The sequence below is a fragment of the Nelumbo lutea genome, chromosome 2 (assembly GCF_056320005.1).
Source record: "Nelumbo lutea isolate HS-2025 chromosome 2, American lotus-T2T, whole genome shotgun sequence".
NCBI lineage: Eukaryota > Viridiplantae > Streptophyta > Magnoliopsida > Proteales > Nelumbonaceae > Nelumbo > Nelumbo lutea.
Window position 1 is genome coordinate 66,046,154 of NC_142685.1, and position 26,130 is coordinate 66,072,283.

At 40.2% G+C, this 26,130-nt stretch overlaps 1 protein-coding gene across 1 annotated transcript in view; it reads left to right on the forward strand.

The window, feature by feature from the left end:
• The window catches only part of LOC148871286 (bifunctional nitrilase/nitrile hydratase NIT4B-like), a 57,329-nt gene that overhangs the window by 30,687 nt on the left and 512 nt on the right, over positions 1-26,130 (forward strand). The window contains exons 3-4 of the mRNA XM_088973010.1: positions 8,987-9,280; positions 25,431-25,712. Coding sequence (XP_088829136.1) covers positions 8,987-9,280; positions 25,431-25,712 — 576 coding nt within the window. The remainder of the gene's footprint in view (positions 1-8,986; positions 9,281-25,430; positions 25,713-26,130) is intronic.

Genomic DNA, 26,130 nt, shown 5'->3' on the forward strand with positions numbered 1-26,130 from the left:
ATACCCGAATCTGGACCTTAAACCCAAATGGTGTGTTCTCCTCCTAATCTTTGTTTAAGGCTCTTCTTGCAGGTGACCAGACTTCCTCTTTCCCTTTTAAGAGGATATGGATCAGCCATATTCCTCAAATAATCTGTTTTTTTTTTTTGTTTGGGAAGCATGTCTACAGAGAATAAACACTTGTGATCTTCTCCAGAAGAAAAGCCAAGGAAGGTTTTATTTCTCTCCACATGTATGTGTGCTTTGCCTAAGAGAAGGGGAATCAGCAGACCATCTACTCATTCATTGCAGTTTTGCTCAAAATATACTTTTTAAACCTGTTAGGCTACAGTTGGGTCTCTCCCAATCACATTAAGGAGTTCCTCAACCAGTGGTATGGGTCAGGTTTGAGCAGAAGAGGCAAAGTGTATTGGCAAACTGTGGTCATGTAGTCATGTGGGGAATTTGGGAGGAAAGAAACAGGCGTATTTTTGAAAACAGAATTAAACCTCAGAGGATTTAATCGTAGATATTTTTTTCTTTTGTAACTCTCGGGCCATTAACACTGAGATGTTTCAAGACCTATCCCTTAATAACCTTAACAGAAATATCCATTCGATATTACTTCTCCCAAATCACCCTAATCCAACCAAAAGTTTTCAGCTTCCTCAACTTGAAGCTGGGATGACTTTAAACTTTGATGGGAGTGCTGCAGGCAATCCAGGCAAAGCTGGGATAGGTGGAATCTTGAGGGATGAATAGGGTCTGATTTGTTGGGTGTTTAGTGGTCCACTAGGTGTTATAGACTCAACAAAGGCTGAAGTGATGGCAGCCCTCACTGGTATCAGAATAATAAAAAACCTGGGCATTCAGAAATTATCCATAGTAGGAGATTCAGCCAATACCAACAAATGGCTGAAAGAGGAGGGGGGCCCATGGAGGTTGAGTCATTATCTGTCAGAGGCAAGAGACACTTTGGAACATTTGAATGTTAATCTGAAGTGGATCCCAAGGGAGATGAATCATATTGCAGATAGTTTAGCTAAATTGGGAGCAAACCTAGAAAATTTATACAGCAACAAGCTCCCCCCCTTGTAATTTTGCTTTTCTGCTGTTTTCTCATCTAGTACATCTGCTCATGTACTTCTCGTCTCTTTCTATGAAATTTGGTTAACTTTTTCTCAAAAAAACACACCCTATGCACATTCTGCATGATTGGAAACAATTATATGCTTAGGTGGGTACCTTTGGAAGCTGCCAGCTTGTTCGGTTCAGTGTTTATGGCTCAAACAAAAAGAAGAGGAAAAGTGATGTGGAGAGCCATTAATGCATTAAATTTGATGGACAGTATAGAGGGGAGAAATGGCAGACTATTTAAGGAGCAAGGAGCAACTTAAGATATTGGATGTTTTAATTGAAGGTAATTCATTGGGTTAAGACAATGGAGTTTTTTAAGGACCATAATGTGGATGACATGATTAGAGGATGGGGAGTCATAGCAGCTTATTCCACCCTGAAGATCACAGTTCAAAGTACCCCCCCCCCCCAGATGTTTATTATGCAAGGCCATGGTGAGAATTGCTATCATTTGCTAATTTCTTGTTCTTTTACTACTTGTATTTAGTAATGGTTTCTGTCTTTATTTGGGTGCAGGTGACTCCTCCTAATACTGTTCAAATCCTATTTGCCTCAACATTCTTTGAATGGTCAAACAAAAGGGGTAGGGTTATGTGAAAATGTAAAAGGGTGGCAGTTGTTTGGACTATATGGGAAGAAAGGAATTCAAGGCTGTTTTAGGACAAGGAAAGATTTAAGGAGGCTATTATTGAAATTGTATGGCACATTGGTTAAAATCCATGGATACATTCCTCTATGTCTCAATGGATTTACTCAGGAGCTGGATGGTAGTGGCTGAATTGTCTTCTAGTAGGTTATTAGCAAATCCAATCTGGTGTCCACCAGACAGGGGATTCATGAAACTCAATTTTGATCTAAGCTGCATGGGTAATCTAGGACCTTTAGGTATAGGAGGTTTGTTCAGAGATGAGAGAGGTAATGTTATAGCACTTTACTCAAGGCCAGTTGAAGAAGGAGACTCCCTTAGAGCAGAGGTGCTGGCTGTGATGGAAGGAATACAAAGAGCAAGACTGTTAAACATTTGAAAATTAGTTGTGGAAGGAGATTCAAAACTGGTGGTGAGTTGGTTGCAATGTGATAATCAGAGGATGTGGACCATTAGCTCCCTAAAGTAGTAACTTAAATTGATAACAAAAGACATGGAAGTGAAGATCCAATGGGTAAAGCAGTCTGATAACTCTATGGCAGATGGCTTAGCCAAGCAAGGGGTGGAGAGGGAAAATTTGTTTTGGGCACATTTGTAAAACGAGTAGGTTGTTGGGGAGAGATAAGATTGTCTGTCAATGACATTGTGTGTATATTGTACCTCTTGTATCTATCATTTTATCATTGATATAATTCTTGCAGTTATTAATCGAGAAAAAAAAGAATTGGAGGCTTTTGTTGGGAGGTCTTCCAGGAATGAATAAATACTTGTGATCTACTCCAACTAAAATGACCTAAGTGGCTCTTGTTCCCACACTGTAAGGCTAATGGAGAAACTTGCTTTCACTTGTTAATCCCCTGCCCCTTTGTTAAATTGGTTTGGAAATGGTTTCTATCATTGTTTGGTGTAGATGGAATCCCCCATCCAATATGCAAAGCCTGTTTACTTCTACTTTCTTTAGATGGCCTAAGAAAAGAGGTAGAGTGTTGTGGAGATGTTTAAGGGCTGTAGTGAGCTGGACCATTTGGGATGTATGTGTTAGGTTGAAGGTTTTCATGTATTGATGGTTCGGCTGATAAGAGTTCTTATTAGCCTGTATTTGAGTTTCAGTTGTTATGTACTGGTCCTGTGTTAATGGGCCTAAGTTTGTTTAGTGTTTTTAATTGTCTGGGTGTCCCATCACCAATCAGGGGCATTCCAGTCATTTCCTGTAACATTGTACTGTACTCTAATATAAATAATAGTACTGTCGACTGGGTCATTCAGTTCGACATTCTCAGCATCTCTTGGTCTTCTCCTCTCTTCTACTGCTTCGGCTACAGCATTTCAGCTTTCATGGTATCAGAGCATTAAGCTCCTTCCTGGTTACAGCTGACGCCATCTCTTCTCTCTTGCTGTCTTTCTTTTCTTTTTTTATCTGGGTTGCTGCCGTGAAACCCTAGGGTTGTAGGAGAACAACACAAGGTTCGAACCTAGGGTTTCCCCTGGTTGTAGGGTGCAAGGGAAGTAAGACCCAGAAGCTGATGTCCTACTAGAGATTGTTTCTTGTAGTTAGTAGCTATTCGACTACTAAGAGAGGTCTGTATAGGACAGACCTAGTTGAGGACTGATTTCAGCAGTCCTAGTATTGGCCGTAAGGGGGAGAACTCTCTTTACAGTTGCAGTACTCGAAGCTCAAGTGAAGTCTGCATAGCATAGTGGTGGAGAGCCCTCAGTTTCAGGTCGGTTACCAGCCCAGAACACCTCATTTGCTGCTGTAACTGAACTGCTTCAGAACTGTGACAGTCTCGGCAAGTCTGAAACAGTGTTGCGAGCTGTCAGAACTTTATTCAATTCTGCTACTAGTCTCTTTTTCAGCACTGTGATCTCTTCGGCTAGTCTTAAGCAGTGTCATCTACACAGAGGCTGCAGTCAAGATGTCTTCAATATCCGGAGAGGTTTCTTCTAGGGATAATAGACCTGTTGCAAGGTCTTCAAATCTAGAAAACCCTAATCTGCACAGCTTGCAGATTACAAGTGTGCTGCTGGATGAATACAACTTCAGGGAGTGGTCCGTTTCTGCAATGCTTTTTATTACTTCCCGTGATCTCACAAGCTACTTAGATGGGAACAAGAAGGAACCTGAGGTTGGCAGTGCAGAGTATGCTGTGTGGCGCAAGGAGAATGCCACAGTTATGTCCTGGTTGCTTGCCTCTATGACTCCTCGGGTTGCTAGGACTGTTCATCACTTTCCTACAACAACCAAGATTTGGGAAAAGGTGTCTAAGACCTATGGACAGAAGAAAAACAATGTTAGAATCTACAGATTGAATCAAGACATTGCTGCCTTAAGGCAAGGGGATATGATGGTTGCAACATACTTTGCAACTTTGGAAGGTCTTTGGGAAGAACTTGACCACCACTTGATATTGGATTGGGAAAATGCCAGGAACAAGGAGAGACATGATAAGCAGATTGAAGAGAGCAAAGCCTTTAAGTTCTTGGCTGGCCTGGACCCAGTGTATGAGAGTATAAGGTCACAAATTCTAGGGAGAGATGAATTGCCCGAGTTACACCATGTTTATTATCTGGTGAGGAATGAAGAAGTCAGGAAAAAGGAGATGCAAGTTGACTCTCAGACTCAACAAACTGAACAATTTGGAGAACATTCAGCCTTGGTCTCTACTAAGGGAAATAGACATCCAGACAAGAAGCACCTTAAGTGCGCTCATTGTGGTGGTGAGAGACATGTAAAAGAAAAGTGTTGGGTCCTGTATCCTCACCTGAAGCCAGCTGCATTGAGAAAGGACAAGAAGCAACAGAAGGGTCATGCGACAAGTGGGAATCTTGTCACCAACAACAATGGTGACAACTCATAGAATATACCAACAGTCTCTTCTTCTCCTATGAGGTAGGTTGTTGATTCCTCTGGAGCTAGTGCTTTGGGCTTCACTGCTAGTGAGGTAGAGGTCCTTAGCCGGGCATTAGCCCGTCTAAGGAATAATTCTTTTGCTTCCACCTCTCTTGCCAGATCAGGTACAGTCTCTGCCTTTTGTGCAACTAGCTCTATTGACTCTACTTCTTGGGTTATTGATTTCGGTGCAACTGACCACATGACACATATGTCCTCCTTATTCTCTTCATATCATTTGTTGTCTGGTCATGATAAGATGAGAGTTGCTAACGGGTCTTTCTCCACCATCTCTGGAAAGGGGGTGGTTGACCTAAGCAAGGACCTCTCTCTTAAATCAGTTCTACATGTTCCCAGTCTTACCTCAAATCTTTTGTCTGTTTCAAAACTTACCAAAAATTTGAACTGTAGTATAACCTTTTTTCCTACTCATTGTGTCTTCCAGGACAGATTGACGAGGAGAACGATTGGGAGCGGTCATGAGTATGGAGGCCTCTACTATTTTGATGCAGACATTGGTTCAGCCTTACAAGCATCTACTGCTAGTAGTCCGGAGAGTGTGGAGTCAATAGCTAGGTTGCATCTGTGGCATGCTAGGCTAGGTCATTTGTCTTTCTCTTCATTAGAAATGTTGTTTCCCGAATTGTTTAAGGGCATTTCAAGTCAGAGTTTAATCTGTGAAGTATGTCAAATGTCAAAACAATGTAGAACTGTTTATCCAATTTCTAGTAATGAAATTCGAGCTTCTTTAGAATTGGTTCATTCTGATGTTTGGGGCTCTTCACCCATTGTTTGCATTGATGGCTTCTGTTACTTTATCAGTTTTATTTACCACTATTCTCGATGCACATGGATCTACTTGTTAAAAGGACGGGATGAAGTACCACGGATAACTATGGCATTTTTCAAGATGATTGAAACACAGTTTGATAAGAAGATTAAGCAATTTCGGTCAGATAATGCTGCTGAATATTTTGAAAAATCCTTCAACTTATTCCTGGAAGATGCTGGCATGTTACATCAATCATCCTGTGCTAATACCCCTCAGCAGAATGGGGTTGCTGAGCGCAAGAATAGACATCTATTGGAGATAGCTCGAGCCTTACTATTCCAGCACAAAGTTCCCAAGCAATACTGGTCTCAAGTTGTACTTACTGCATCATATCTAATAAATCGGATGCCATCTAAGGTGTTGGGTATGAAAACCCCTTTCTCTGTTTTGTGTCCCACTCTTCCAGACTTTCCTCTTCCTCCACGGGTCTTTGGCTATATATGTTTCATACATGTGAAGGATCCAAAGAAGACCAAGCTAGATCCTAAGGCTACGAAGGGAATAATTTTAGGGTACTCTCCTACACAAAAGGGGTACAAGTGTTATGATCCTGCCTCCAAGAGAAAGTATATCACCAGAGATGTGGTTTGTTTTGAGTCTCAACCCTATTTTCAGTCTTCTCAGAATCCTCTTCAGGGGGAGACTAGTGGGATGGAAGAGGATTCTCATTCTCCCTCTTTTTTGTTCCCCTATCTGCCTCGGCCTTCCATCCTCTTCTTCTACTCCTAGTTGTGGCATCTCGGGTCAACCTAGTGAGGCTCCCACTGTGCCGGTTACCTCTCCTGATGCTGCAGATGTCCTTGAAGGCTCCAGTAGGCAACAAAAGGAAAAAGGGCCCTCAACCTCATGACAACAACCAGTTGGACTCGGATCAATCTGTCTCTACAATCCAAGGTAATTCCAACTCACATACTTCTGATTTGGATCTTCCTATTGCTCTCCATAAGCCTATCCGTTCTTGTACCACCCTGCACCCCATTGCTGATTTTGTTTCTTACTAACATTTATCTCCTGCCTATCATTCCTTTGTGTCTGCTCTTTCCTTTGTACGTGTTCCTTCTAGGTACTTAGAGGTCGTGTTTGATCCAAGGTGGAAAGAAGCTATGAATGAAGAGATGAAAGCCCTAATGAAAGTAAGAACTTGGGAATTAGTGGATCTGCTAGAGGGGAAGAGCACTGTTGGGTGCAAGTGGGTGTTTACTATAAAGCACAAGGAGGACGGGTCCATTGAAAGGTACAAGGCCAGACTTGTGGCAAAGGGGTTTACTCAAAAAGAAGGAATTGACTACAAAGAAACCTTTGCCCCAGTAGCAAAGCTCAACACAATTCGGGTTCTATTGTCACTAGCAGCAAATTTTTCATGGGAACTTCATCAGCTGGATGTGAAGAATGCCTTCCTAAATGGTGACCTTCATGAAGAGGTATTTATGGAACCTCCACCAGGCTATGACTTTGGTAGAAAGGTGTGTAAACTGAGGAAAGCATTATATGGTTTGAAGCAGTCTCCTCGTGCATGGTTTGAGAGGCTTTGTGGGGCCATGAAGAAAGTGGGGTACACTCAGAGCGGTGCAGACCATACCTTGTTCATAAGGAGACGGGATAACAAACTTGCAACACTCATTGTTTATGTGGATGATATGGTGATTACCGGGAATGGCTTGGAAGAGATAAAAAGATTGAATGAGTTTTTAGCTTCGGAATTTGAGATCAAAGACTTGGGCTATTTGAGATATTTTCTTGGGATTGAAGTTGCTAGGTCAAGAGAAGGAATCTACATATGTCAGCGGAAGTATGTTCTTGACCTCCTAGAGAAAACAGGCATGATAGGGTGTAGGCCAGCAAATACTCCAATAGAACAGAATCATGGCCTACAAGAATCAGTAGGGGAGGACTACTGTGATAGAGAGAGATACCAAAAATTGGTAGGGAAGCTGATATACTTATCTCTCACTTGGCCAGATATTGCTTATGTTGTGCATGTTGTCAGTCAATTCATGCACTCTCCAAAGATCCCTCATATGAAAGTAGTTGAAAGGATTCTCAGGTACTTGAAGACTTGCCCAGGAAAGGGAGTTCTATTCAGGAAAAACAATAGAATTGAAATTGAAGCTTATACTGATGCAAATTGGGCTGGTTCTGTTGGAGATAGAAAATCAACTTCAGGATATTCTACATTTGTGGGAGGGAACCTGGTCACATGGCGCAGTAAGAAGAAGAATGTAGTTGCTAGATCAAGTGTGGAAGCCGAATATTGAGCTATGGCTCACGCGGTTGCTGAACTTCTATGGCTCAGGACTCTTCTTAATGAGCTTGGCATTAAAGCTGAGGGTCCTCTTAGACTGTATTGTGACAACAAGGCTGCCATCAACATTGCAAATAACCCTGTGCAACATGACAGGACAAAACATATTGAGATTGATCGACATTTTGTTAGAGAGAGAATAGTCTCGGGAGAACTCTGCATTCCTTATACTCCATCTGAGATGCAAATTGCAGATGTATTGACTAAAGGGTTGGCTGCAACAAAGTTCATGGACCTTCTTGGCAAGGTAAACATGATTGACATCCATGCTTAGCTTGAGGGGGAGTGTTAGGTTGAAGGTTTTAATGTATTGATGGTTCGGCTGATAAAAGTTCTTATTAGCCTATATTTGAGTTTAGGTTGTTATGTACTGTGTTAATGGGCCTAAGTTTGTTTAGTGTTTTAAATTGTCTGGGTGTCCCATCACTAATCAGGGGCATTCCAGTCATGGGATTTGGGTTGGATGAGTAATAACAGCCAAGGGATTTGGGTTCATAGGCAAGCTTTGAGAGAAATTAGGCAGCTAGCAAGAGTGATATGGGCCATGTTCAGATGAGTCTACCAGTCATCAAGTGGTTTGGCTTCTACCTAGCTAAACAAGGGTGTATAGGGAATGACACTCTTGGGCTTCACTTTATGTATGATAAGATTGGGAACAGAATCTTGTGAGAGATGAGAACTGTAAAGATTGATGTATAACTCTTTGTATTCTGAATTTATAAAAGTTATGACAGTTACCAATAAAAAAAATGCTTTCCAGGAACATTCTAAAATGAGCTTTAAACAATGATAACTTGTTTTAAATGGGCTTATCAAAGTGGTCTTGCCAACTTTCATAATTATATGATCTGCTTCATTTCAAATGAGTTCAAAACCATTTCAAATTGTTCAATGATGCACATACACGTATATATATCTTCATTTTGTTCTTCTGTTGTTATCTATGATGTATGTATGTTGGCATGCATTATACAATTTTTCTTGTCAATCTCTAATGCCTTACTGATCTTGCCTGTTTCTTTTTGTCTGTTGAGGCTTGGACATCTTCTCATGTACACCCTTCTTCTTTTTGTTTAATGCAATTTTAATACAACTTATCTTTTCTCAAAAAAAAAAAATTCAACTCAAACTGTTTGCTGCTCGCAATCATAAATTAATTTAAGATTCTTATCTGAATTTAGTTTATTATCTGGATTTCAGGTCCTGAAATTGAACGATTATCAGCAATAGCTGGAAAATATAAAGTAAATCTAGTAATGGGGGTGGTAGAGAGAGAAGAGTCTTCTCTCTACTGTACTGTTGTCTTTTTTAACTCCCATGGCCATTATCTTGGGAAACACCGGAAACTCATGCGAACATCTTCAGAACATACAGTTTGGTCTCCTGGAGACAATTCAACACCATCTACATATGACACTCCGATTGGGAAGATAGGTGGCCTCATCTGCTGGGATAATAGGATCCCACTTTTAAGAACAGAACTTTATGCTAGAGGTAAACCTTTTGGCACTCCAGATTCTGATCCATGGTTTTATACTTTTATTGTTAAAACTTAAGAGGCTAGATATCTGAATGCTTTACCATATTATGATCGATGACTATGATCTGATAGATCCTGTGTTATACTTGATGTAATTAATACAGACTAAGACTGTGAAGACACTTCCAATTATGGATCAACTGGAATACACAAAGGCCTTATAAAACTTTCCATTTTTACTAAAGTCTAATTTATTTATTTTTTTATAAGAACAATAACTTTCATTGATTAGAATAACTTAAGTACAACTGTCACCACCCAAAGAATGGTGGAGAACCCATAAGAAAGATTCTTACAAAACAGCCCAGAACAAAGCCTCCCTATTTACTCCATGTTTTGCTAAACATCAGCCATACCATTCTCTGATCTTCAGGAGAATGTAACTGGCCTTACCATAAAATCACCAAACTGGGTTTCTTTGGTGGGCTAGGGTGTCTCCTTGTTGGAGCTAGTAAAGCAGATTGTTGCTCTGTAAGCATATAAATATGATAACATGTATTATTGCCCTGTATTTTCCTTAGGAATCTGATGCTGATATAAGTTGTCTAACATACCAATTCTGGATAAATTTGAAAGCAAGCATGGCTATGCATTCTTCTGATTTTTTCCCTAAGAAGGTAGTGGAACATACTTTGTTTGAAAGGCAAAGGTAGACATGAGAATGAGATGTGAAAAAACTATGATTGTAGTTATACAGCCCAATCCTCCATAGAACTACTTGTTGAACTTTTCTATAAAAAAAATCCCTTTTCATGCCAGACCTAGATTCTAGAATTTTTCCTTGTTTCATTAAGATAGTAGATAATCTTGTAAAAGTTTGTTTCATACGCTACAAGTTTTTTTATCCAATTTATTTGTATGAATTCAAGATAATGTACTTCGGAGAAATTAGGCTCAGTTTGGAAGGAGTACAAATACAAATATGTATAGTACAAATATGTTTTTGTACTTTGTATTTTTATTTCTTCCTAACTGAGCCTAAGTGAACATCAAAAACTGTATAAATGGTATCTATGCTGTAATGCATCTGTTTTTTTTTTAATTAACAGAATCAATTTGATTAATTTGGAATATGTATCTATTATTATGACAACAAACATACTCCAAAATCTCCAGTGAAAGTTGTTTGTTGCTGCAGCTGATGTGGAACAATGAAGTTTTAGTTTGCTGTTTATATGAAAGGAGACTTTATATTCGCCACATGTCTGATGTGCTTCATTAGTTTCGTTTTACTTATCAATTCCACAACCACATGCATGATTGTTGTGGGAACAAAACAAGTCAAAACTGAAATTTTCTGAATTTTATGCTTTTTTGTATATTGTGGGTTTTTTTGGTCATTTTACATGTCTGTGGTGTCTGACCTTGTATTCTGATTTGTTTAGTCATAGTTAAGTTGTGTTTAAAATTTCAGGTGTCATTGGTTAAATAGTCAAAGTAGGATAGTTAGTAACTGCGAAGGTGTTTTTTTTGGGTAAATTACAAAGACCCCCCCTGTACTATGGGGTCTGTGACAAAGACCCCCTGTACGTTGTTTTGCGACAAAGACCCCCCTATACTATGATCGTGAAACAAAGACCCCTTTCTGTTAGCCTTCCGTTGAAGTCTGCCATTACAATACTTTTTAATCCCCATACTACCCTTGTAATAACTATTCGAAGAATTGGAAGAAAAACACTGTTCATCTTCCCTGACCTCAAGATACACGAACAGCAGCGGCGGCGAACTTTCATTGAAGTCCTCCCTCTCTTTCTCTCTCTCCCCTCGATCTCTCTTCTTCCCCTTCCCCTTTCTCTCCTCCCCTTTCTTCTTTTCAATTTCCTCTGTTTTCTGTTCCTTGCAAATTAGAGAAATCGGACTGGGCACACCAAAACAAGATTTTTGGGTGAACATCGACATCAGAAGCAGCTTGAGTTGGGTCCGATGCCAACCCTATACTAACTGCTCCAAAATTACAATTCATCTGATAATGCAATTATGGGGGCCATGGTCTCCTGCATTGTGAATAGGGTTTTAAAAAAAAGCAGAAGGAAAAGCCAAGAAGCCCCCGGGGTTCATTCAGGTTGTATTTTAGCCTTAACGAGTAATGGAGAAATGGCCATGTCTGTGTCATATGTGTGAGAAGTATGTCAGAGAGAGAGAGAGAGACCCAAACATTCACAAATTTATAATAAAAGGTTTGGCTGATTGGCTCATGGTTGTGACTTCAAGCGACGAACGATAGTTGGATTGTTGGAAAGATTCTCTGGCTCTTGTCTTCTCTTCACCAGTCACCCCTTTTCATAAATTCCATAAATTCCATTATTACTATGTCTTATGTAAGTGAAAAAAGAGTCATGAGAGAGAGAGAAAGAGAATATGTATTGTCTGAACATGACAACTGATCCATCCATTCAATTTCCAAGTGGTCCTTAAAAACTTTAACCTCCATTGATACCCATCTCCCTATCCTCTGCACCTTCCTTCATTCTTCCCTCCCTAAGTCCTATTAACAGCCGAACAGAGGTAGGAGAAGAGAAGAGGAAGAGAGGAGAGAAGAGAGAAGAGAGGAGAGAAGAGAGATTTGGAGTCTGCTACAGTGATGGCGGCACCAACTTATATTAATATATATAGAGCGACCATAAATAGAAGGGAAAGGACCATTATGCCCCTACTTAAGTTACAACATAAAAAACAAAAGAAAAAACTGCTTTAATTTGTCCAAACGGACCCTAACTCAGCAGAATACAAACATAATAAATAAAGCTAACATTCCAACACTCCCCCTCAAGTTGGGACATGGATGTCAATCATGCCCAACTTGTCACACAAATTATTATGCCACACGTGTTGAAGACCCTTGGTGAAGATGTCTGCAAGTTGTTCCTCTGAACTAACATAAGGAGTGCACACTTCTCCGCTCACAAGTTTTTCTCTAATAAAATGCTTGTCCACTTCAATATGTTTTGTTCTATCATGAAGGACTGGGTTAGCAACAATGTTGATAGCAGCCTTGTTGTCATAGTAGAGTGACATAGGTTTGTTAACTGCAAAACCCAACTCTCCTAACAAATTTTTTATCCACATCATGTCATGAGACATGAGACATGTTTCTATATTCTGCCTCAGCACTAGATCTAGCCACCACACTTTGCTTCTTACTTTTCCAGGTGACGAGGTTTTCTCCCACAAAGGTACAATACCCACTGGTAGATTTTCTGTCATCGATTGCCCCTGCCCAACCAACATCTATATACACCTCCACTTTCAAATGCCCATGTTTCTGGAAAAGCAAACTAGCTCCTGGGAACTTCTTGAGGTATCTAAGGATTCTTTCTGCAACTTCAAAGTGAGTTGTCTTAGGATTATGCATGAATTGACTAAGAACACCCACTGCTCAGGCAATATTAGGTCTGGTCATAGACAAATATAAGAGTCTCTCTACAAGTCTCTGGAAATTCTTTACATCTTTCAAACACTCCCCCTGATTGTCTCCTAGCTGATGGTTGGGTTCAATGGGTGAATCAATTGGTTTCACTCCCAACTTGTCTGTATCCTCTAATAGATCTAGTACATATTTTCTTTAGGAAATATAGATGCCCCTTTTTGAGCGGCAACTTCAATTCCAAGAAAATAACATAAGGGGCCTAGATCTTTTACCTCAAATTGAGTGGCTAGGAATTTCTTTAGCTTCTGTATTTCAGTCTTCTAGTCTCCTGTGATTACTATGCCATCAACATAGACAATTAAAGCTACAATTTTCCCTTCACCTTTTTTCACAAATAAAGTATGACCTAACTAGCATTGTTTGAATCCCATCTGTTACACTGCTAAATGAAACCTACTAAACCAGGCCCGAGGTGATTGCTTCAACCCATATAAAGATTTTTTTAACTTGCACACCTTCTAGTCACTATCTTTGGCATAGAAACCTGGAGGTTGAGTCATGTAAACCTCTTCCTCTAGGTCACCATTCAAGAATGCATTCTTGATATCCAACTGATGAAGTTCCCAATCAAGGTTAGCTGCCAGTGAGAGGAGGATTCTGATTTAATTCATCTTGGCTACTAGAGCAAAGGTCTCTGCATAGTCTACTCCATACACTTGTGTAAACCTTTTGGCAACCAATCTAGCTTTGTATCTTTCTACTGAACCATCAGCTCTATATTTTACTGTGAATACCCACTTGTAACCCACTAGTTCCTTCCCTTCAGGAGGATCCACCATCTCCCAGGTGCCATTTTGTGTAAGGCATTAATTTCTACCTTCATTACAGTAGAAATCACTGTTTGTAAATCAGGATGAATTCCTTGTGAAGAGAAAGAAGAAGATGAAGAGTTTTAGCAGTAGAGAAGAAAAGAGAGGAAAGAAAGAGTGGGATGCTAACCAGAATTGAATTAGTTTTGGCCACCAATCCCTCATATTTTATACTTAAAAGAATGAAAGATTACAAGAATGCCCTTAGTGGGGCGGCTACTAAAGTAGCTAAACAGTCACAACCTAAAAACATAAGCTAATGGGCCTAAAGCCCAACAACTTCCTAACATAACAACTTAAAATAAGAACAAAACAACTGGGCCCAATAACTAAGAAATCGGCCCAACTCAACACTCCCCCTCAAGTTGGGAGTAAATGTCACACATTCCCAACTTGCGTAGATCATGCTCCAGGTTGTTCCATGCAACACCTTTTGTGAGAACATCAGCAAGCTGCAGATCATAAGCAATGCATGGGAGACAAACTTCCCCAAAAGTCACCCTTTCTCTGATGAAATGTCTATCCACTTCAATGTGCTTAGTCCGGTCATGATGAACTGGGTTATGGGCAATGTTAATTGCTGCCTGGTTATCATAGTACAACATCATAGGCTCTTCTGCCTGTACACCAATCTCTCCCAATAGGGAATGGATCTAGAGAATTTCTAAAACTCCATGTGCCATGGCCCTATATTCAGCTTCAACACTTGATCTTGCCACCACTGTCTGTTGCTTACTCTTCCATGAAACAAGATTACCCCCAACAAGGGTGCATACTCTTGAAGTAGATCTCCTGTCATCAAGGCATCCTACCCAATCTGCATTTGCATAAGCCTCTAGTTTCAACTGTCCATGATTAGCAAACAATATGCCTCTGCCCGGGTGTCCCTTTAGATAAGCAAGAATCCTGTTAATAGCCTCCCAATGCTGGACTCGTGGAGCATGCATGTATTGACTTACCACACTTACTGCATAGGAAATGTCTGGTTTTGTCATACACAAGTATAGCAGCCGCCCCACAAGTCTTTGATATCTCCCAATGTCCTTTACTGGCTCACCTTCCGTGCTAAATCCAAGTATACGAGAGGGCACCCTGTTAATCAAATATATTGTTGTGAGAACTGCATCACCCCAAAACCGAATTGGAACTGTAGATGTGATCATCATGCTTCTTGCAATCTTAACAATGTGTCTGCTCTTCCTTTCTACAACACCATTCTGCTGTGGACTGTAGGAACAACTGCTCCGATGGACGACACCATATTCTAACAGATATGAAGCAAGGTGTTTTTCAAAATATTCCCTAGCATTGTCTGATATGAACACCTTTATTTGTGTTCAAACTGTGTTAGTACCATCTCATGAAATTGCCTTACCAAGGATAGTACCTCATCTCGGGATCTCATCAAGTAAACCCAAGAATATCGAGAAAAATCATCCACAAATAAGAGAAAATATTGATAACCACCTATAGAAGGAACATGATAAGGTCCCCACACATCATAATGAATAACATCAAAAGAAGAAGAACATCCAGACTTGAAAAACTGACAGACTCAAATAGCTTTGGAAACAAAAGGCTCAAAGAAGAAAAAGGAAAATGACCCAAACGATTATGCCAAAGCATAATCTGACCCACAAACCCTGACTCACTATCCCTGTTGACATGATGACTCTGATGAGGAGGAAGCACATCTAGGAGGTAGATTCCATTCACTTCACGACCACTCCCAGTCATCCTCTTTGAATCCAGATCCTGCAAGATACAATGATCAGGAGAAAAAAATATTGAATAGTTCAAGTTCTTAATCAAACTACTAACAGATAACAAATTAGTGCTCAATCTGGGAACATGAAGGATAGTGGGAAGGGAAATGGAATCACTAATCTTGACAGACCCCTTCCCAGCAATGGGAACATGAGATCCATCAACTGTGGAGACCCTGTCTTTGCCAGAACAGAGCTGGTAAGAGGAAAAAATGGTGGAACTATGGGTCATGTGCTCTAAGGCTCCAAAATCTATAATCCAAGGAGGTCCCTCCTTACCTGAAGTAGAAACATAATTCATAGTGGCATGTGAACTACCTGTGTGAGCAAAGGAAGTAGAATAAACTCCACCAGAACCACCTGTACCTTGTTGTCCGCCTATTTCTGAACTAGAACTGGCTGTATTCCGTTGGTTCAAAAACTGCCCATACCTCTCAAGTTCGGCCCTTACTGCAACAGCTGCAACAAACTCTAGAGCAACTATAGTAGGAGGGGCCAGAATGTCACCAGTGACTGCCATGCAAGCATTTCCCTTCTTATTTTCGAGTCTATTCAGCACAAGATGTGGATGAAGCTTCCAACAAGTATCTCTTGTGTGTTTAAGCTTCTTACAATAGTCACAGATCAAATCTTTTTTGTTTTCCTTCTTGATTTCACTACCACCCCGGTCTCCACCTTGCTTAGGTCTCACAGTGCTAACCATGGTTGACTGATCAAACCCAGAAGTTTTCCTCATCACATTTCTCCTGCTCTCCTCCCCTGACACAAAGGCATATGCCTGGGAGAGGGTAACACTATCCTTGGAAATAATGTGTTGTCTTGCAATATCATACTCGGGATTAAGGCCGACAAGAAATTCAAACACCCTATACTTCTCTAGGTGTTTCTGGTAGGCAGCTGCATCCTTAGTGGTTTCCCAAGAAGATGTCTCTAAATCGTCAATCTCCTGCCACATGTTTTTAAGGGTTGAAAAGTAAACTGTAATAGGTCTATCTCCCTGCCTTGTAGCAATAATCTGATTTCTCAATTGATAAGTCCTAGCAACATTCTCCCTCTATGAATAGGTTCCTGTAACCCCATCCCATATTTCCTTAGCTGTATTTGCCCATAAAAAGTTTTTACTTATATGGGGCAGCATGGAATTACACAACCAAGTCATCACCATATAGTTCTCCTGTACCTACCGGGAGCTGTTAGTTTCGGGTTTCACTTCACCAGTGATATACCCTAACTTCCCACAAGCACTAATGGCCATCTTTGCAGATTGTGACCATTCTAAGTAATTCGAACCATCCAACTTAACTGTAGTAATGGTCCCAGTCCCGAAAAGGTCTCCAACACCTCCTTCCACTGGTCCCATTTCACTCCTGGGCTTGTTTTCAACTCCGTGACCATCCATACTTCTCAAAAGGTGCAAAGAAAATTACTGTAATATGCAAGAAGATCAAATGAAACACTTTTGGAACCAACGGCACCTTTCTGGTGCCCTAGATGGTCCTCCCACAAAGGATTCCTTTTCTGTAGGATGGAAAAAGAGAGAGAAGAGGCAACTGCTCTCTCCAGAAACCTCCAAATCAGGCAGGACTTGAATTGCCCCCTACAGAAAACTCCAAGGAACCCTAAAAAATTAGGGCGCTACTTCCTAGGTCAAATTGAAGAGTCCAACAGAAAGAAGACTCTCCCCCTTTCTCCAGTTTTTCCTCAAAAGGTGCAAAGAAAATTACTGTAATATGCAAGAAGATCAAATGAAACACTTTTGGAACCAACGACACCTTTCTGGTGCCCTAGATGGTCCTCCCACAAAGGATTCCTTTTCTACGGGATGGGAAAAGAGAGAGAAGAGGCAGTTGCTCTCTCCAGAAACCTCCAAATCAGGTAGGACTTTAACTTCCCTCTATAGAAAACTCCAAGGAACCCTAAAAAATTAGGGTGCTACTTCCTAGGTCAAAATTGAAGAGTCCAACAGAAACAAGACTCTCCCCCTTTCTCTAGTTTTTTCTGATTTTGATGAGAAACCCTAGACTAGCTACAGGGCAAAACATATTCACAAAAATCCAAAAACTAGGCTTACCTGAAATCTTTGATTAGCCTCTTAAATCACCATGTAGTCGGCTGATTTAGGGCTGCATGAGAAAACAACTCAAGGAACCTTCGGCCTTGCTCTAATACCAAGTAGAAATTGCTATTTGTAAATCAGGATGAATTCCTTGTGAAGAGAAAGAAGAAGAAGAAGATGAAGAGGTTCAACAATAGAGAATTAAAGAGAGGAAAGAAAGAATGGGATGCTAACCAGAATTGAATTAGTTCTGGCTGCCAACCCCTCATTATATTTTATACTTAACTTAAAAGAATGAAAGATTACAAGAATGCCCTTAGTAGGGCGGCTACTAAAGTAGCTGAACAGTCACAACTTAAAAAACATATGCTAATGGGCCTAAAACCCAACAACTTCCTAACTTAACAACTTAAAATAAGAACAAAACAACTGGGCCCAATAACTAAGAAACTGGCCCAACTCAATAATTGCATCTGTCCATTTAGGTTTGGATAAAGCTTTTGCCACATTCTTAGGAACAGAGACACTGTCAATAGAGGAAAGGAATGCACGGTATGAAGGTGAAATATGATCATAGGACACAAAGTGAATGATAGGATGACTAGTAGTGCAAGACCTAACAACAGGAGGATCAATGTTAAGAGATTTAGGCATATCAATGGGAACAAGTGTACATGGCTGATGAGGAGGATCTACCTCTGGAGAGTCTGATGATATTAGTTGCATAGTTTCAGGTTCCACGACTCATGAACTCTGTTGGCTCTTATGGCACAGCAAAGAAAGACCCGAAATGGAGAAGGGTTGGGAAGAGGAGGTAGTTGAACCTGAGTGTGTTTCTCCTCAACCCTACTCTCCCCCTGAGGAGAAACCGGGAAGAAAGGTTGACTCTCAAAGAATGATACATCCATGGAGACATAGTACTTGCGTGAAGCAGGATCATAGCAGCGGTAATCCTTTTGAGATAACGGATAACCAAGAAAAACACAAGGAGTGGCATGGGGATCGAGTTTACCGTGAGTAGGAGACAAGTCATGAACGAAGCAACGACACCCAAAGACACGCATTGGAATGGGGGACAACGGAGTTGTAGGAAACAAGAATTGATGTTGGGCCTTATACTCTAGTAACCAAGATGGCATATGGTTGATGATATATGCGACACATAACAACATCCATCCAAAAATGTTTCGGAACATTCATATGAAGTAATAAACCATGAGCTACCTCAAGTAGATGACGATTTTTCCTTTCAGCAACACTATTTTGTTGAGGTGTTGGAGTCCCTGCAACCCCCTTGGGTTTCACTCCCATATTAGCAAAGTGATCGTTTAGACCAGCCCCTTGGACCTGGACAAGTCTTCTGCTTTCTTTACTACTTACCAAGGCATATGCTTGAGACAGTGAGACACTATCCTTGGATAAAATATTTTTCTTTGTATAATGTCGTACTCTGGATTTAGCCCTGTCAAGAACTCAAACACCCTGTTTCTCTCAACCAGTTTTCTGTAGGTCTCAGCATCATTAGTGGTGTCCCAGGCTACAGATTCTATCAAATCTATTTCTTGCCATAAAGACTTCAGTGTTGAGAAGTATACAGCTAATGGTTTCTCCCCTTGTCTCAAATTCTTCACATCACTTCTCAACTTGTAAACCCTTGGCCACATTTAATTTTTGGGAATAGGTTTCAGCAACACTATCCCAAATTTCCTTTGTTAAATTCATCCACAAATAGTGCTGACTAATTTGTGGTTGCATTGAGTTCACAAGCCATCCAATAACAGTATAATTTTCTTGCATCAACCTTTCATATGATGGATCATCTTCCAAAGGAGCCTTTTTGCTCCCGGAGATAAAACCCCATTTACCTCTACTACAAATATGAATCTTTACTGATTGTGACCAAGCCAGATAATCAGTTCCATCCAGCTTGACTGTGGTCACAACCAGTAGAGAGTCTACAGAGGCTCTTGGAACCTGTTCGGATTCAGCAACACGCTTGTTTTCAAAGTCTGAGGAGTTCATATTCTTAAATACTTAAAAAATGACTTAAAACAACTTCGAATAACAAGAAATGAAGACAGAACAAAAACTGTGTTGTGAGCCAACCTCTATGCAGCCGTATTAGTAACCTGCGTCACACCCGGAAGTTGGGAGAAATAGAGAAAACTTAGCCGCTCCTTGTAGACTTCACAGAACACCAATCCACTTGATTCGATCTTCAAGAAGAAGAATGAGAAGGCCTTCAATCACTGAGCGCCTAGGTCAAACTCCCTATGGGGCCCGCAATCAGATTTCTCCAGAAAATTAAGGTTACGGGGAACACACTTGAATCTGTCAAGAGGACGACAAAACCAGTCCCCTTCTCTTTAGAAACCACTAACAACTGGGCTGAAATAGGTTTCTTTAACTATTCATACGATTCAGTTTTCCATACACACTGTATGGGAAAAAAAAGGTGAAAAAAAGGGAAAAACGAGCCTGCTCTGATACCAAGAAGAAAAACAGCCTTTTGAAAAGAAAGGACTGTTTAGGAAGTTGCAAAACTTCAAAAGAAAGCAGAAATCAGAGTTCAAGAGGAGAGAAGAAGAAGAAGAAGAAGGTGGCGGCAACTTGGGTTCAAAGAGAGAGATTTTCGAACATAATCTCTTCTCTTACTCCCATAATTCTATTTTAGTAATTTACAGAGAAGCCCCTAGTTGGGCAGAAAATTAAAAAGGCATAACATAAGAAAGAATAAAGCCCAGATTAAGGCCCATTACAACAAAGAACATAAAAGATAAAAAAGGATAAACAGCCTATGGGCCATTCGGCCCATCTTCTCTACAGTGTCCTAGCACAAGATCTTCGATGAAGAGATCCACACGAAGCAAAGAACTCCGTAAGATCACTATGAAAGTACTCTTTTGCATTGTCTGACTGGAAAATGTGAATTTTAGTTTGAAATTGAGTGAAAACCAGTCGTTGAAAGATTTTCACAATCTTTGGCACTTCATCTCTAGATCGCATAGGATACACCCAAGTATATCTTGAGTAGTTATCGATCAAAGTAATGAAATATTTATATCCAGTCTCAGTAGGTAGAGAAATAGGGTCCCAAACATCAGAATAGACAATATGAAAAGGAAATTCAGATTTTTTATTTCTAAAGGAAAGGGATTTCTACAATGTTTGCTCAATTGGCATGTATGACACTACAATTTACTAACCAACAAAGACTTAAACAACTCAGGAAATATAAGTTTTAAAGACACAAACAAAAGGTGGCCAAGACGCTTATGCCACAAGTAGGCATGACTCTCACTAGAAGAACTTAAAGACTCTATAGCCACAAGACCAGCTTTATTCTCCAACACGTAGAGGCCATCCACGCTTCCTCTACCAATCGTCTCTCCCGAGGTCAAATCCTGAAACACACACGAAGAAGGAAAGAAGGTCACTGGAGAATTCAAGGAATGAGTAATACTGCTAATGGAAAGTAAATTGATAGGTAATTTAGGAACATGCAACACATTAGAGAGGGTAAGAATAAGAGGAAGGGAGATGGTTCCTTGACCAGCTATGGTGGAATAAGACCCATATGCCAGTTTCACCTTACCTAGAGAGGAGGTTATCTGCCTGAAATAAATTTGACTTACCAGTCATGTGGTTTGAGTTTCCAAAGTCAATTATCCAAGGGGAATCAAATATATGAGATGACACATGGAAGGTAGTGGCAGTGTTAAGTGTCCTACCATATAATTCCAAGTGGTTACGAAAGGAGTTGATGATCTCTTCCTTGAGGTCAGAACCAGAGTGTCGCTCTTGGGGTACCATAGGACTAGTCTCTTGAGATGCCACATTTGCTGAGTTATATTTCTCTGGCTTTGCTAGGTTGGCTTCTTACTCGGATCAGACTTCTTACTCAATTACTGAGCCCATTTCGGCTTGCCATGAAGATCCCAACATGTGTCTCTAGTGTGCCTGGACTTTTGACAGTGAATGCACCAAAGTTTGTACTCTCTTCTGTGAATCTCTCTTTTTAAAAGAACCTCCAACATTTGAACTTGTACCCCCTCGAATAGCTAGTGCAATCGGTTCCCCTTCTGTACAATTCATCACACTTTTTTCACTCTCTTCAGACTGGACTAGGGCATAAACTTCTTGGACTGAAGATAGGTTCTTACTTCCTAAGATTTGTACCCTCATGGATTCATATGTAGGATTCAGCCCCAAAAGAAAGGCAAATACCCGTTGCTGGGAAACGAATGATTTGTAGGCCTTTGCATCCTCATCGCACTTCCAATTCACATTTTGATAATGATCCAGTTCCTTCCAAATTGATGTCAAATTTGAATAGTACACCAAGAGACTCTTCTCCCCTTGCTTGCAAGTGGAGGATTCTGCTTGTAATTGATATATCTTTGCATAGTGTCTCTGTTCTGAATAGGTAGATTTTGCTTGTTCCCATTATTTCACAAGCTGTTTCAACCCACATAAAGGTCTTCCTTACTTGTGGCAACATGGAAACCAAGAGCCATGACATCACCATGCTATTTTCTTGGTCCCATCTATCATGTTTAGTACTACCAATCTTTGGTTCCTTGATTTTACCATTAATATACCCAATTTTTCCTCTGCAGTAATATAAAGTTTAATTCCCCTAGACCATTCAAGATAGTTCAGTCCATCAAAGGGGATTTCAGCCATGGGGAAACTCATATCCATCCCCCCACTCATTCCATTTTGACCTCCTGAAATTCCTGAAGTTGCAAAATTCTCAGAGGACATGATTCAAACACCTTTAAGACCTTACACACACCTTATGATCCCTCCTATCACCAAACAAACAGTCCTAGAAACTCCAAGGATGAAGCCCACATGCACACACTGCAATTTGGACACAATCTGACCACAAACCAGCCTAGATTGTCCAAAAAGGCAAGATTTTAGGGTGATCTCAGAGCTGATCTGACCTAGCAGTCACACTCCACCAACTTCCAGACACCCCAAACACATCGACTGCTAGGAGGGGTCATAAACCAGTATGGTTACACCACAAGGGTTAAAAGATCAGGTCATCCACGATCTAGAGATCTGAATTCTCAGACATGGGGTCACACGATCCATAAAAAAAAAGAATGTTTTCTGAGAAGCTGTGAGGAACCTCACAGCTTCTCAGAAAACAATCAACAGTCTGGAGTCATATAGTTTCTTCTTGGTACACGACCAAGGAAAAGGAAAAAAACACTAAAAAAATCTGTACCAGTCGTAGGTCTGCACTTTTTTTTATCTCAGTTGAAGAAGACAGTAGGTTGTAGCTTGTTCGATCTGCTCACAGGCCTAGCAGAATCGGTCTGATACCATATTAACAGCCAAACAGAGGAGAGGAGAGGTAGGAGAAGAGAAGAGGAAGAGAGAAGAGAAGAGAGAAGAGATTTGGAGTCTGCTACAGTGCTGGTGGCACCAGCTTATATTAATATTTATAGGGCGACCATAAATAGAAGGGAAATGACCCTTATGCCCCTACTTAAGTTACAGCATAAAAAACAAAAGAAAAACTGCTTTAATTTGTCCAAACGGACCCTAACTCATCAGAATACAAACATAATAAATAAAGCTAACATTCCAACAAGTCCCAACATAGCCAAATAGCCATGCTAGCAAAAGAAATCGGATTCTTGTAATTAATCTGTCATCATCATTATTTGGTATAGAATGAGCTTGATTGGAACAGTACTAGACGAACGAACATGGCTAGTGTAGGAGGATGGAGCAGAGAGAAGGAGGAGGCATTCGAGACTGCAATTGCGATGCATTGGGCTGCTGATGACTCAAAAGAACGATGGGAGAAGATTGCTTCCATGGTTCCAAGTAAGGCTATAGCTGAACTGAAGAAACACTACGAGGTTTTGGTTGAGGATGTAGATGCAACTGAGTCGAGCCGAATCCCAATTCCCACTTACGCCAAGGAGGAGGCTGCCAGCAGAAAAGATCAGCACCTCTTTCCTGCTTCTGCTTCTGGGGCTGCTGATAAGAGGTTGAACTGTAATTTTGGAACTGGGTTTTCTGGGTTGGGCATTGATTCAGGCGGGGTTGGCATCGGACCCAACTCAAGCTGCTTCCTGTGTTGATGTTCACCCAGAAATCTTGTTTTGGTGTGCCCAGACCGATTTTGACAATGTAGTTGGATGTTCTGAGAAGGTGACCTGACTTGATTGGAACTTTGGCCTTGGAGTCTCCCGTACCCAGAGGGGATGGTTTGTTGATAGTCGATTGGATAGAGCTAACTCGGAGTTCTTCTTGGAGAAGGATTTCATGGAGACTAAGAAAGGGAGAGAGAGGGGGTACTTCAACAGAAGTCTGCCGCCACTGCTGTTCGTGTATCGTGAGGTCAGGGAAGATGTGTTGTGTTTTTCTTCCAATTGTTTGAATAGTTATTACAAGGGTAGTATGGGGATTAAAAAATATTGTAACGGCAGACTTCAACGGAAGGCTAATGGAAGGGGGTCTTTGTCTCATAGTCATAGTACAGGGGGGTCTTTGTTGCAAAACAAAGTACAGGGGGGTCTTTGTCACAGACCCCATAGTACAGGGGGTGTCTTTGTAATTTTCCCTTTTCTTTTTTACTTTTTTTTTGGTTGAGCCGAAGTAGGATAGTGGTAATTCTATAATTTTCTGTTTCTAGTCCTGTTGGGATTTTTATTGTTCTAAAGTCCTTGGAAATGTATGGAAACTTTTAGACATCAGTGAATAATGTTTTATTAAAACTTGTTAATTGTTGCCATGGTGAGTGATTCCCATAAGCCCTAAAGTGGTTTTAGGTCCCCTATTGAGTGATATTGCATTACTGCCAACTGTTCACAAGTTCATCAAATGAGTTCATTCAGTAAAATTATATTGTTTTCTGCTGTTGTGCAGTTTTTTTTTTCAAAACAAAACCATATATATTTAATGAAATTTGAATTATTTACCAAAAAAACAATCAATATACATTGGTGAACACCCTCTTAAAATTTCAAGCAGAACAATTTAACATGATAAATATTTGATAGAGTAATAGCATGTCAAATTAAACTTTTGAGAGTAATGAAAAGGGAAATGAACAAGCGTAGTGTCCTTCACTTTTTTTTCTTTCTTTTTCTCTTCTTTAACCCTTTGATCTTTCATTTTGCTTCTTTTTTTGTGGCGTTCTGCATTGCTCTTTTGGGATACATACATGAAATATCTCTTTTTAAGCGAAGGTCACTACAGGAAGCTTCTGTCTAGGACTGCTGGTGAAGGAAGAATCTGTTGAGGCTTCAAAATTAGATAAAAGTCCAAGTGGATCCTCTTCTCACATGATAAAAATCCAAGTGAATCTGTTGAGGCTTTAAAATTGCACCCTTACACGGTGACCAGGTGGAATGAGTCAACAGTTCAACCATCTGTGTCGGATGAGTTTTGACCAAGTCAAAGATTTTGGTCAATTTCCAGGTTTTAGAAAAATTGAACCTGGAAAAGGGGTCAAGTGACAGTTCTAATGGTTTGGTCATTTGGATCAACGACAGGTTGAAAACATTGGATGGTTGTTGAAAAAGAAAGAAAACCAAGAGTGGATTGATTATACTAAATTATCAAGTATTACAAATTAATCATAATTTGAGATTCTTCAGTCACATATTACAGATGTGACAGAGAGAATAATCCTCCAAAGAGTTGGTGTTCAAGTGTCTGAGATGGGTATGGCCCCAATTTTAAGTGTTTGTGTAGCATAGATTTTTGTGTGGAATCTTAACTGTCAAAGCAATTAAATGAATTGAATGATCCCATTGTTAATTTAAGCAGTTGATATTTTTGTTGTTCAGAGTCATTGTGGACAGGAATCATTTAGCTATCTTTTTGGGTTGGCTTCTTAACTGTTTCTATGCATTGCTACCCATTTTGGAGGGTAAATTCCATTTTTCTTTCATTTGTTTTATATGACTATCGTTTATTCCTAGCTGGAGGTGCCATCACATAATTTCCTTAAATGATACTGAATTTTCTCGTCATTCATATCTTGGATTTTCCTATGCATATAATTTCTAGGTGTGGAGATATATTGTGTTCCTACAGCTGATGCCAGTGATTTATGGAGGTCATCTGCAACTGCCATTGCCCTTGAAGGTGGATGCTTTGTTCTATCTGCAAATCAGTTTTGCCAAAGGAAAGACTATCCCCTTTCAGAGAAATGTATGCCAGGAGATGAAAACAAAGATCTCTCACCAGATTCAATTGTCTGTGCTGGGGGCAGTGTCATTATTTCACCATCTGGGTCTATTTTGGCTGGACCCAATTATCAAGGGGAGTCCCTTATCTCAGCTGATCTAGGTATGTCAAGGTTCCTTCGAAAATCATTTGCAAAATGGATACAATTTAGGGCCGTCCTGGTAAGCATGAGGTCCTATATTATTATTGCAAATCTTGGGCTTGTGGGATCTTTGCACTTATTTTGGTGGTGTTTAAGTGACCTAAACTCTTGAATTCTGCATTCTTGTGATTACTGTTTAGAGCTGGATTGGAAGGGTGTGCCAGATGAGATGCACTATATTGTTTAAATCACACCCCGTCCATATGCACCGTTGTTAGACCATCTACGCTTTCTTCCCATGAGGACCTTTTATTGTTGCAAGTGTAATATTTTGCTTATTTGTCAAAAGAGACACCAAGAACTGATTTATCCTATGTGAATGGTTGCATTTAAATACCTACCAGAAAGAAAAATCTCTTCACAACAATGACATTTATT